We start from the raw sequence: 12,785 nt of genomic DNA, 5'->3' as shown, positions 1-12,785 counted from the left end.
CCCCTCCCACCAGGTGACAGAGCGCCGCCCTGCTGCTGCACAGCCGCCGACCTGGCCTGGCTGCCAGGAGGGGCGCCCCACGGGGAGGAGGCCAGGAGGGCACCTGGGGGCGTCCCGTGAGCCACGCGGGAGATGCTGGTGGTGGCGGTCGGGTGGAGCCAGACACGGGACACAAGGCACGCTTGGACAACGGTGACAGACAGACGAGTCCCTGAGACGCTGGGTCGCTCCCACCCCTCAGCAAACAAGGACACGATAACGGCTAGGAAAATAGAGTAGAAAAATCTCGTACAGGAAGTAGGCGGCACGCACCGGCATCACGGCCTCTTTCTCTTTTTAAAAACATTTCTCCTTGGTTTTTGGGAAAAGCTTCTCTCCCGGGAGCCTCGTTCTGGGCTTCTGGGCAGTGCAGCAACTTTTTGTTTTGTTTTTGTCTTTTAAAGGGAGACAAGCAAGCCCTCTGAGGACCCAGTGGTTTCAACTCATAGCCCCCAGCACTCCTCAGCCCCTGCTGGGAGGAGAGGTCCCTTCCCTTGGCCAGACTGGGCAGGGGAGCCGGGGGTGGGGGGGATGGGGGGGAGGGGGAGCCAGGCACAGGCCGCGGGCCAGCATTTGCCCAACTGACCCTTGAAGGCCCCAGGACATGCGCCCTCTGGCTCCCAAGGACCTCTGGGTCCAGTGACCACGTGTGTCTGCATGTGTGCACGTGTGTGTGGGCAGGCGTGTGTGCCTAGGTGCATATGCGTGTGTACATCTGAGGGATCTAACGACAGAGCAGAAGCCGCCCAGATCGGAGTGGGGTAGCCTGGCAGCCCCCAGAAGCCCAGCCCTGGCTCCTGACACCTGGGGGTGCCAAGGCCCCCGTCCGCCCACCTGCCCCAGGGTGCTCACCCGAGTCCCGCCCTTCATGGATCCCTCTGTCCAGGCCTCAGGAGCCTACGTGGACCGACAGATAGACGGACGGATGGACGGAGAGCAGCGCCTTCCTTCCTTCCTTCCTCGGTCCGCTCCTTTCTCCTCGGGGCCGGGGTTGGGGTCTGAGCTCCCCGAGGTGGTCATTAAGCCCCTCACACGGCGCCCGCCGAGGTTTGCAGCAATGATGTTTAATACTTCTGGAATGATTAGGAATCTGAGAACAGACCGTGGGCGGCTATGCTGGGCTCCGGGCCCCGGGAGCTGGGCCCCGCCTCCCCGTAGGGGTCCCTGCCTGGGTGGGAGGAGTGGGCGGCGCGGCAGGCCCTGACCGGCAGGCGGGCGGAGGCGGGCAGCCCAGGCGGCAGCCGGAGCTTCCAGAATGGCACAGCAGTGGGCCCGTGGAGAGACTTCAAGGACCGGAGGGTTGACACGCTCGGCTGGGCGGGCGGGCGGGCGGGCGGGCGGGCCGAGGAGCAGAGGGCAGGGCCTACGAGAGGCCGGGGCGGCCAGGCCGCCTGCAGGGGGGCCCATAGCTGCCGTGGCTGCAGCCGCCACGCAGGCTGTAGTGGTCGTCCACGTCACTGCCGCTGCCAACACTGTCCAGCTCGCCGGTGCCGAACCCCACACCCTCTACATCCACTTCTGCAGAGAACAGACGGGGTGGGGTCAGACGCCGTGCCAGTGCCAGCCAGGCCTCCCGAGGCACGCTGCCGGGCCCGAGCCTAGCTCTGGCCCTCATGTGGGCAGGTCACCTGGCCTCCACGCCTCACCTTCCTCATCCCGTCCCCTCTGCCACCTCACACAGGGGCCCTGACGTGCCTCTGACATGCCGGGGACTTTCGACCCATCCTCCCCCGGGCCTCCACCAGGCCGGCCCCACCCTCCCAGCTTCCCACCCAGGGCTGCACGACATCCATGCCCAAAGCCCCTGCAGGCGGCCTCCACGTCCCCACCTTGCTCCGAGTCATCGGTGGAGACGGCGGAGCCTGTGCTGTCCGTGCGCACGCGCTCCAGGCTCTGCACCGACAGCTGCTCCAGGCGCCGCTTCAGGAAGCGGTGCTCCCGCTGCAGCTGCTCCTTGATGCTCAGGGCCCGGCGGTCCTGCTCCTCCAGTTTCTGGGGGCACGGGAGCTGTGAGCCCGGGGCGGGGCACCCCCGGCCACCGGGACGCACCAGGGCACAAGGGCCAGGGCAGGTTCCCATCCCCCACTCGGCCTGGGCCCCAAAGGCCTGATGCACCCCCTCCTCGCGCCCACCGGGAGTTTATGTAGTTGCCGCCTCCCAGCCCCGTGCTCTGCGTCTGCTGACCAGCTCCAGAAGACCTACAGCCACCAGCCAGCTTGGCCAAACCGAGTCACGTGTGGGCCTGAAGCCCTGGGACAGCGCCGCCCAGCCGTGGCCTGGCACCCGTCCCAGACAACAGCCCTGCCCACAGGGGCTCTTCCCTGCTCAATCCGGCCGCCCTGCCCGCCCAACTGCTCCACACCTTCCCAGGCACTGAGCCGCAGCCTCTCCGTCAGGGGCCCAGGGCACCTGCTGTGCCCCCTCAGTGCTCCTGCCGCCCTGCCTGGGGGAGCCCACACCTGCGCAGGCTCGGGAGGGGCCCGGCGGGAGGACTGAGACCTTCCCTGGTTGGCCCAAGTGTCCCTAGACCCCCAAGCCAGTAGGTCTCAGTCTTAAGACTTAGGGGGCCGCCCCAGGCAGCGTCTCACTCAGTCTACACCCCACCACCAGCCCCTGGAGAGCAACCCCTACCCCTCGCCCCAGAAACTCCGCACACGCCGGGGCCGTCTGCTTCCCACCGGCCTCCAACGGTGGCATCGGCATGCAAGGATCCCAGCCTTCCTTCCAGCTGCTGCCACTTCACACCCCAGGGCCCGGGGGGCGACGTGCAGCCCACCCCCGCCTCCTACCCCCTCCCCACAAAACCCAGCCTGCGCCTGCCGATACCTCGACCCTCAGCGGCTCCCACTGCCGTGCCCCTCACGCTGGCCGGCTGCGCACCTGCGGGGCGGGCTCCCCACCCCACCCTCAGGCCCTCTGGCCACTCCCCCGGGGGCACGGGGGCGGCCCTGCTCACCTTGATGTGCATCTTGGCACGCTTCAGGAGGCTCAGCGTGGTGTGGCGGGTGCTGTCAGGGCCCAGGGGCACCAGCTGCTTGAGCTGCTCCAGGTAGAGCCGGAGTTTGGCTCGTCTGAAAGAACCAGAGACGGAACGGTCAGGCGGGGGCGGCACAGCCCGGCACGGTGGCAGTGCGGCACAGCGGCCCAAGCGCTTTGGAGGGTGGGGGGAGGGGGCAGGGGGCGGTCAGCCGGAAGCCTGCACGGACCTGCTGAGGGTCCCTCCCCGGGCTCCCCTCCCAGCCCGGTGGGCAGCGCCTCCAGCCCCCTGGAGCAGCCTGGCACCCACGGCCCTCCAGAAGCCCCAGTAAAAGGGCGGGGCCTGTGGCTGGGCCGTGTGGCCAGCCGGCCCATCATGGCCCCCAGAGCCTCGGAGTGCTACAGCCAGGCTCCCAGAGCCCCAGCTCACCCTGTTGTCCCCACCCTCTCCAGTGGGGTCCGCAAGGTGGTGGGGGAAACTTGGAGGGAGCGAGGCACAGGGTGCTGGTCACGCTCTCCCAGGCGGAGATCAGGGACGCCCCCTACAAGCCTTCCGTCCCCCACCTCGCCAAGTGCAGGGTGCTCTCTGGTCACTGTCGTCACCACAGAAACATGAGTCCGTCCAAGTCAGGGAAGGCCAAGGACAGACCCCTCCTACTCGAGTCTGGGACCCCTTTGGAAACTGCTTCGTTCTAGATTTTGTCCCCGTGTCCACGCAGATGAATGCAGTTTTCCCACGGAACTGGAACCTAAGACTCAACAGCATTTGCTCACATACAGGGTGAGGGGCTGTGACCTAGATGTGCCCTTCTTCCCTGGCTCATCTGGTCTGCGGAGGGTGGGTGGCAGAGGCCACGGGGGCGTGGGGGCACAGGGCGGCCAAGGTTCACCCCCAAAGCACGCTGATGGCATGTGACCCACCGGAGCCCCTGCAGGCTGCCCAGGTGGTTTCCAAACAAAGATGCCCTGCTCAGGCGAAGCTCTTATGAGAGAATCGCAAGGGCACCCGGCAGGCTTCCCCGCGAGGCTCTGACGAACCACTGCGCCCCATCACCACTGTCGGCACGCTCCTTCCTGCAAGGATGCCAACCCTGGCGGCCCCCCTGTCATCCCCCATGTTCCAAAGCCCTGGCAAATCCAGTCTCCCTTAGACTCTGGAAGGAAATCGGGCAGCAACGGCCATGTCCCTAGGACAGAGGGGGCCCCCCGAAGCGTAGGGAGGGAGTGGGCCGCTCAGTGCAGGGCAGCAGCCCATCTGCAGAGCAGCGATAACAGCCCCACCCGACGGCAGGAGGGCCCTACGTCTGCCACCCACGTCCACACGGCGCCCTCCTGCTGACGAAGCTCCTCCCCACCCGGCACCCCAGCCCCTGGCACCCGGGGCCTAGAGTTTCCCTGGTGAACCTGAGTTTGACCTTAGAAAGAACTTCTAGAACACGAGACTGAGGCTGCACTCGGCCACCAGGCCAGGCAGAGCAGCGGCCTGAAGCCTGAACACCAGGGATCTGCATTCCGAGCAGGCCCCAGGGTCCACCTCAAGGCTGGAGGATCTTCAGAGAGAAGCCCTGCCCCACGCTCACACCAGGCTGCGGAAGGGGGCACGCCAGGGGGCTCACTGCCGCGTGACCCCCAGGGTCTGGCAGCCTCAGCCTCCCCGCCTCCAAGGTGCTGGGACCGTGGGGCAGGAGGCGCAAAGCCCCCCCAGCCAATGGTGCTATATGCTCAAGCACAGCTCACAATCTGAGACCCCCGACCCACCACGTGCACCAAGTTCACAAGCAGGGGTCCCTTGTCCACTCATCTATGAGTGGCAATTCTTACAACCTACCATTCGAGTTCGTACACGGTACGTGATCTTTGTGGAAAATTGGAAGATGCAAAATCAAAAGAAAAAAATAAATGAAAAGTACCCCCCCAATTCTACCACCCAGAGGCAAGCATGTCATCGTTTCAGTATAGACCACGTTTTCACGTCACGAACAGAAGTGAAAACATCAGAACACAAAACCACCTATGTGACAACCGACCCAAGATAGGGTCAAAAAATAAAGCAACAGACGCACACAAGAGACTTCACGGGACACAATGAAGAGCAGGAAGCGTGCGTCTCCACGTGACGTGGTTGGCAACGTTTATTTCTTTGGCTTTGTGAGTTTTTTGTACTTTCCAGATTTTCTATGCTAAAAATTCCACATAACATTTTTACAATCAGAAAAGGACATATTTGTACATGAAAGAAAAAACACAGGTAAACGACAAGTAACAGCAAAAAAACATCTGCAAATACACGTAGAAGACAAGCGGTTAGTATTCATGCCATTTGGAGTTCATACGCACCAAAATGAAAAAGGGGAGAATCTTAACGTGAAAACAGGCAAAGGACACAGACAGGCAAGTTGCAGAACACAAACAGCTAACCTAACACAAAACCAACTCCATCTGGCAGCGATCTAGAACAGGAAAGCTTACCGAGGAGAGATGGTAATTTGGGCTGAAATGAAAAGGTGCGACTAGCTGTCGAGCTGGCCAGCGGGCAGTTCCGGCTTCCCCGGTGGGATGGAAGTTCTGAAGGGCCACCAAGGCGACTCAAGCCCTCAACCGGCATTTCTAGGTCTAGGATTTCGGCCCCACAAATCTACCCCCCGGCACCAGACCCAGCAGACTGCAGCACCGTCTGTGTTTACTGGAGAGCCATCACTCAGAACCCTGCGGTACAGCTGCATGTCCTGTGCAGGCACCCGGCCTAGGGGACGAGGAGAATGCACGGACACAGGTGGACGGGGCCCGCGGGGTGTCTGGGGAAAGGTCAAGTCAGGAAATAGCAGGTAACGAAGCTCTGTTCTTATCCCTCAGCACCCGCATGGAGGAGGAGAATGCAGGCTTGGCCACCCCACTGCCTAGGATGCTGTCTCTGGGGTGGGGCGCAGGGGGGTCCTCGCACGTCCATGAACAGACCGCGTTAGAAATCATAAAGCAGAGGCTTCTCAAGAGACAAAGAGAGGCCGCCGGCTGCAGCCGTGCCATGTTCAACAACGGACCACACGCCAAGCCAACTCCCGGAGAGCGTCCAGCGGGGCTGCAGGGCTGGGAACCAGCTCCAGTGGGGCCCCGGGCAGGCTCCCACCCATCTGAGCCCCAGGGTCCCGCCCCTGTGGGGAGTGGGCATCGCCACCACCTCCCTGGAGCTGGAGGGGGTGCCAAGGACCCGGGCTACACTAGGCTTTCGCTCAGCCCTCCTCTGAAGCAGCTACAGTGCCCAAGCCCTGTGCCAGTGCCCCTCGGCTGTGCCCAGCATTCCTGGGAGCTTTGAAAACCCGCCACTTCCTGAAGGCACCTTGTGCAGACCTGCATCGCTGTGAACAGCAGCTCCTGCCCGTGCGTCTGGCCACAGCCCAGCCCTGACGCAGGCCTACCCAGCTTCTCACCGAGAGTCCCTGCTCCTCAGAAGAGGACCCAGAGCTCCCACATCAGGTCCCTCAGCCACCGGGCAAAGCCACGCTCTGAACCTCCCCAAGACTGGCTTCGGGGAAGAGGCGACAAGGACACCCACCCGTGGTTCCTCAGGGGGTGGGACGGGGAGTGAGGTAGCCTGGTCGTCCCCGTCCCCCTGTATTTCCTAGCTGTTGTGAGGTCTTGCATGGCTGCATCAGGCAGACGGGGCAGCTGCACAGGAGGCCTCCCTCGGAAGGATCCACCCAGGACCCGAATAACCATCTCCATGCTGGGGAGAGGTGAGCAGCTCCACTGAGGGCCCTGGGCTGGCCTTTGTGATGGGTCCTGCCGCGCCAGGGGGATGCTGATGGCCCCCATCCCCCTACAAAAGCTAAAGCCTGGAGCTGAGCCTGGGCGGGAACACATGGCCGTCACAAACCCGTCCCCGGGGTCAGGAGCCAAGCACTGGCCTGAGCAGACCAGCTGGAGCTGCTCTCTGAGCGGAAGGGAAGGGAGGGGAGGAGAAACAGGGCAGGCTAGGGTGGGCCTAGGGTAGGCCTAGGGTGGGCCACTGGCTCCCAGCGAGCTCCGAGCACCGGCAAGGGGAAGTCCCGCAGGCCCAACATGGCATGCCTCCCAGGGAAGGCGACATCGAGGGCCAACCTCCCTGGGGCCAGCCGGGTGACCCAGCCAGGTGCTTCCTTCCTTCCTTGGGACGGCACACGGCCTTCCTGTGGCCAGCGACCAGGAGTGTCCGGCGTGAGCATCAGGCAGCCACAGGTACAGCCGTGACCGAGGGCCCCAACAGGGTCCCAAGCCCCAGGTCTGTGGGCTCCTCAGGGCGGACCACACCTGCTTATGGGCCAGCCAGGAACAGAGGCCCCTGCGCCTGCCCCACCTCCATGGTCTCTCAGGAACCCCCCAAACACACAGGAACAGTCCAGGAAGTGCGGCTCCTCCAGAGAACAGAGCGTTCTGTCCCCGCTCAGCGCCGCCCAGCAGAGGCCCTGATCCCAGGGGAGAAGCAGTTGGCGCTGCCGTGGGTGCAGACATGGGGGTGGGGACACAGGGCTGGCCGAGCTCCACGGCAGCCGGGGAGAGTTCATCCTGTGTGCAGACCCCCATTCCCCACCCCATCCCAAGCCAAGAAAGGAGGAAAGAACTGGCCCATTCCGGAGATGGGAGCAAAGGTCAGGAGAAAGCTACCGTGAGCATCTCTCTGGGAGTCACCCCTGGGCCTGGCTTCAGGGCTCCTGCACGCACACACAGCCTGGCTGCGATCGGCCATGAGGACACCTGTCCACCGCACCTCGTCCCCACTGCAGAGGGAGGCCCGGAGCTAGAGCAGCGGGCTAAGCCAGCCAGGGAGAAAGGACGGCAGTCACAAGCACAGGGCCCTGGGCGGACTAGGGCTGGGGGGCAGAGGCTCTTCGGGCAGCCACACTGCCCCTCCTCCTTCTCACTGCAAGCCCCCCAACTCCTCAGAGGAGGACAAGGATGGACCCATCCCCAGGGCCGATGGGTGGGCATGAAGTGGACTCCCCTGGATCCTGCCCTGGGCCAGAGCTTCCCACCAGGCCCACGTGGCCAGGCACTGGCTGCCCATCCCACTGCCCGTGGACAAGACTCTACTGGGAACTCCTTGGAAGGCAGGCCCCAGGGCACAAGGGATCCCAGTCCAAGAGGGCTGAACCTTCCTGGTGGCAGGCCAGCATCCTAAGGGCTAAGGACCTGCTCCCAAAAGGGCTCAGACACCCCAAAACAGATGGAGCTCCTCTTCCAGGGAGCCGGCCCTGAATGACACACAGCACAAGGGGCCCTGCCCCAAGTCGCTGACCCCCACCTGGCTCCGGACCCCAGGCTGAGCTCCCAAGAGCAGGGGCTGGCCCCCCCACCCCTGCCTGCTAACATGGGAATGCCTGAGAGCAGAGCCTGGCCTCTTCTGTCAAGAAGGCCCCTTCCCAAGATGACGGCACAGCCCGGCAGCAGGCTGAGCCATAGCCAGGACACAGAGGCAGGGAGAGGGGGTGGGGGCCGGCCACAGCATCCCCGCAGCAGAAGGGTGGGTGGGATGTATCAGGCGGCTCACGTGGCGGAGCGTGGGGAACAGGAGATCACTTACCTGTGCTTTTCTAGTTCATTGTGTGAAGACCTGTTTAGAGAGACACAAAGACAGAGCTCACTTCACTGCCCACCACCAGAGCACAGGATGAGGGCCCTACTCAGGGGCCCGGGGACCTGCAGACAGTGTGGAGGGGGTCTGCGCCCCAGGATGGCCCAAGACAGGCAGCGCTGGGGCAGGTGAGTAGCTACTGACCAAAAGCTGGAGGACCTCACACCCAATGACAAACATGAGAGAGACAGAGGTGCAGCCGTGTCCAGGGGTGCCCGGCTGGCAGGAGGGTCCAGTTCCCTTTCAGAAGGGGTGGGCCGGGCCCGAGGAGCCGCAGTAGCCGGTCCTGGGGCTGAGCCACCCAGTGCTTCCAAGGCTGCCTGGGCACTGAGCCACCTGCCTTCTCAGCTCCCCAGTCCCCGAGGCTAGTGGTGTCCTGGGAGCCACCTGGGCTGGCACAGAAGGCCAATGGCAGGTGACCACAGAGGCCAGGACGTGGACATGGGCGTCCTGGCCCAGTATCACCAGACAGAGCACCATCCCCACCCCATCCGGCTCATACACCTGCATGATCATAGCCCACCATGCCAACGGGGACACCTGGCAACAGAGGGATCAGCCCCTAAGAGGGCCTCTGGGATAGGGATGCTTCTGGGCCAGTGGGGAGACTGAGGCTGGCCTCTCTGCTTCCCTGAGGGGCCAGGGCCTGGCAGGACTGGCCTCTCTGGGGGCGGCGGCCCCACCTGCTGCCCAAGCGCTGCCCAAGCCCTGCCCGCCTGCAGACGGGAGCACAGAGTCTGAGTGCCACAGAGAGCAGGGGCACGGGGACAGGGAGGCAGCGCAGCCCAGCTCCCACTTCCAGGTCACCCTCCTCGTCCAGGCAGGAATCCTGTGGGCCAGCCAGGGCTCCGAGGCTTCCCAGGCTGCCTCACATGGGACAGAGGACCCAGGTCCCCTTGGAGCACACCCAGAGCAGGCCCTGCAACCCCTACCCCGCACTCCTTCCCAGAGACTCTGCCGCCTGTGCCTACCTGCCCTCACTCGCTCCTGCCCCAGGAGCTCAGGAGTAGGTGTCTCCCATCCCTACCTCCAGCTTGCCCGTCCTGCCTGCCTGTGCACCTGCCACGGTTCACGGTCCCACCACAGCCAAGGGGGGCCCAGCAGGGCGGCCGGCTCCCGGGTTGCCCTGTGCAGCCTCAGAACCTCCAGACCCAGGCTCCAGGGCCTCGAGGGCCTTCTGGTCACATAGGCTGGGCAAGGAGCCTCCGAACCTCTGCCAGGGCTGGCTGGGGCCAGGATGGGGCACAGCCGTCAGGCTCCTCGCTGGCCTGAACCACGGCCCGGCGCTGTGGATCTGTGGGTCTGCTCACTTGTCAGGGATGTGAGGGGCAGCGAGCGCCCCTCAGTGCAGAGAAGCCTGCCAGCCTGCCCCTCACGGCTGGGCTGGATCCCATCCTGGACAGACGGGGCGCTGTTTGGGCAACCGGGGGACGCAGAGGGGCCAAAGCCCTCTTGAAGCCCTCCCCTGGTCCAGAGACTCGTAGAGCCTTGTGGGGAGATGGTCACTCAGGTCCCAGGAGCACAGTGGCCTGGGGAGGGGAGGGACTCCCTGGCCAGGGCCGTGCTAAGTGGGTTCCCAGCTTCACCGTTCACTCACGCCTTCAACCCCTCGAAGCAGGCACCCTTCTGCCCACTTCACTGCAGGACCTGATCCCTGGCAGGCTGGCTCCAGCCCCCTCCTGCTGAACCACTGCCCCCGAAAAGCCCTCGCTGAAGCCCTGGCAACCGTGGAGGCTGCCGTCTCCTCCAACACAGGTTGCCCTTCTGCCCCATGACTCACGCCTCATGCTGGTCCTTGCTGGGCCCGTTCCTTCCCCTCACCTCAGGGGACACAGAGCCTTAGAGGTGTGGAGCTGCCCTGCCAAGTCAGGGCTCTGCATTCTCTGGACCCTGGGCTGGGCTGGCTGAGGCCCCGCTGGGCCAGGACAGCCACGCAGGGCCGCCTGTGAGCCGCGGGGTGCCTGAAGCACTCGGGGAGCCGGGCTCCACCCAGAGGAGCAGCAGGGAGGTGCACCCTGGCTTGGGAGACCCTCTCGGTCCCTCCGCGGTGCCCTCAAGGTCTCCATCCCAGCAGAATGTAGGAGGCCAGGATCCCACCTCAGAACAGGAGCCCTAGAGATGGGAGGGTGGCCCTAGCAAGTAGTTCAATCTCCTTGAGCCTCAGCCCTAAAGTAGAGATAAAAATAACATCTTCAGGCAGTGGGATGACATTAACTAGCACGCGTGTGAGAACCTTAGCTATGATTCTGGTTATCAGCCACGGAAGTAAAGGATCACAGCCCAGAGTTTTCCACGCGTGGCAGGGCACTTGGGACCAACAAGTGAGAAACAACAGCAGGGGCCCAGCTCGCTCACTAAGGACGCCTGAGGCAGTGGTGTCCCCCCACCCATGCATGTCCTTTCCCAAACTGCCCCCGCAGGGCACCGAGGGCTGGGACTCAGAAGCACGTCCAGCCAGAGCAGATGGAGACTAAAGCAATCCCTTGCCAGGCCCAGGGCGCCAGGACGTCACAGGAGATGGGTTCTTGTGCCAGCCTTTCTGTTTCCCAAGAACAAGTAGGCCACAGGAATGAGCCACACCCTCTGCCAAGGGGCCCCAAAGCCCCTAGAAGTATAGTTCCCAGCCTGGTGACATGGTCCAGGGCCAAAGTGGGCCCCTGTGCAGTGCCAGGTGTGCTGTGGTCCCCACGGCAGCCAGGAGAGTGGAATCCCATGGGAGCCCTAGCTGAGGGTCCTCTCTCCCACCCAGGGACGTGCACGCCGGCTTTCGGGATTCCACAGCTTGGGTACAAGGCCAGAGGAAGGGGTGGATTACAGGCACAGCAGCCTGCAGCCTCTTCCGGTCCCTCAGAAAAGGCCTTCTGACCCAAGAAGGGTGCCCCTACACTGATCGCTGGAGTTTCACTTGTGTCAGGAGGCTGCGTGGGAGCGGTGGGCACCACGCGAGGGGTGGGGGCCCAGGGCAGGGCCTCCACGCTCCTTCTTGCCTTCTTCGTGCAAACCCCTGGGGGTGGGTGGACTCAGCCCAGTAGCGGGGCTCGGCCCTTGGAGACAGTCGGAGAGATGCAGCCCACCCGCCCGCGGCGAGCAGAGGTCAGGGCGGGCAGCTCCATGCTGCTCTGCACCGAGCCTCAGTCTCCCCAGACCCACGGGGCACCGGCCAGCGCCCCTGACAACACTTTTCCTGCCCGGAAAAGTCCAGAACAACTTGGGGGCGGGGAGCTGTTACGGGAGGAGACCCCGGGCGGCGGGCGCTGTACGCGTGGCACTGTTTACGCGAGAGGCCGAGGAGGCGCGGCCCGCGGGAAGATGGCGACGGCGCGGGCGGGGCCGGCCGGGCGGGGCTGCCGCGGCCCGGACGCGCCTCCTCCTCCAGGCTGGCCGCCGGGGCGCGCGGCGGCAGCCGGGCTACAGGCTGGGGTCTGGGCTGGGGAGGGCGCTCCGGGGGCGTAAGGCCCTGGTGTCGGGCCGGGGCCGGGGAAGCCGCGCGGGGGGCGGTACCTGTTGTTCGGGGCCTTGCGCACCAGGCCGGCCGCCTTTGTTTTCTTCCTGGCGAAATCGCCGTCGAAGGGCAGCACCGAGGCGTAGCCGTGCTCGGCCTCTGCGGACAGACGGCGCGGTCAGCGGGCCCCCGCCCCGGCCCCGGCCCCGCCGCCGCCCGCCCGCCCGCCCGCGGCCCGGCGCACAAAGGGGCACGGGCGCTACCTCGGTCCCTGCGCTCCAGGTACTCGGCCGCCTCCAGCAGGATCAGCAGGGAGTTCAGCTCCATCCTCCCGCCCACCAGCCCGACCGCGCGCACGCGCGCGCTCCGGGACGGCGGCGGCCGCTGCCCGGCCCGCTCCGGCCGGCTCCGCTCGCCGACCGCCCCGCGCGCCCGGCGGCCCCACTTCCCCGACTCCAGCGGACTAGCTGTGCGCTCGGCCGCCACCCTCCGCCTCAGGCTCTCAAATTGACACATAAGGGAGAGCGACGGCCGATGCAGCCAATGGAAGCCGGCACTCCGGATTCGGGGGCGGGCGCTCGGCTGGGCCGGGGCCAATGGGAGCCGGCCGAGCGCCTCGGGCCGGGCCGAGAATGTTGACAGATGCGAAGCTCGTTTCCGATAGGCCCGCCGCGATAGTAACAATTTAGAAGCGCAAGCTTAGCAACAGCACGTGGTGGCCCA

General features: G+C 64.9%; 1 protein-coding gene across 1 annotated transcript; it reads right to left on the bottom strand.

Annotated features, from left to right (window-relative positions):
• Positions 1–1,087: 1,087 nt before the first annotated feature.
• Positions 1,088–12,544, bottom strand: MXD4 (MAX dimerization protein 4). Its single transcript, XM_065877683.1, has 6 exons — positions 12,326–12,544; positions 12,122–12,221; positions 8,570–8,599; positions 2,996–3,110; positions 1,869–2,031; positions 1,088–1,557 (listed from the first exon to the last, which is right to left on the bottom strand). Exons 1-6 carry the CDS (start codon positions 12,387–12,389, stop codon positions 1,403–1,405), a joined length of 627 nt encoding a protein of 208 aa, XP_065733755.1. The 5' UTR covers positions 12,390–12,544; the 3' UTR covers positions 1,088–1,402.
• Positions 12,545–12,785: the final 241 nt, after the last annotated feature.

The sequence above is a fragment of the Phocoena phocoena genome, chromosome 5, assembly GCF_963924675.1.
Source record: "Phocoena phocoena chromosome 5, mPhoPho1.1, whole genome shotgun sequence".
Lineage (NCBI taxonomy): Eukaryota > Metazoa > Chordata > Mammalia > Artiodactyla > Phocoenidae > Phocoena > Phocoena phocoena.
Note: the sequence above shows the minus strand (reverse complement) of the source record. Positions and strands in the feature narration are given on the sequence as shown.

What these genes read in the sequence shown, in the direction of transcription:
- MXD4 (XM_065877683.1), bottom strand. Translation starts at nt 12,389, where the DNA reads ATGGAGCTGAACTCCCTGCTGATCCTGCTGGAGGCGGCCGAGTACCTG. An exon ending in AATGAACTAGAAAAGCACAG is followed by an intron (nt 3,111 to 8,569) that starts GTAAGTGATCTC and finishes TGGTTCTTTCAG; the next exon opens with ACGAGCCAAACTCCGGCTCT. An exon ending in GTGCCAAGATGCACATCAAG is followed by an intron (nt 2,032 to 2,995) that starts GTGAGCAGGGCC and finishes CCGTGCCCCCAG; the next exon opens with AAACTGGAGGAGCAGGACCG.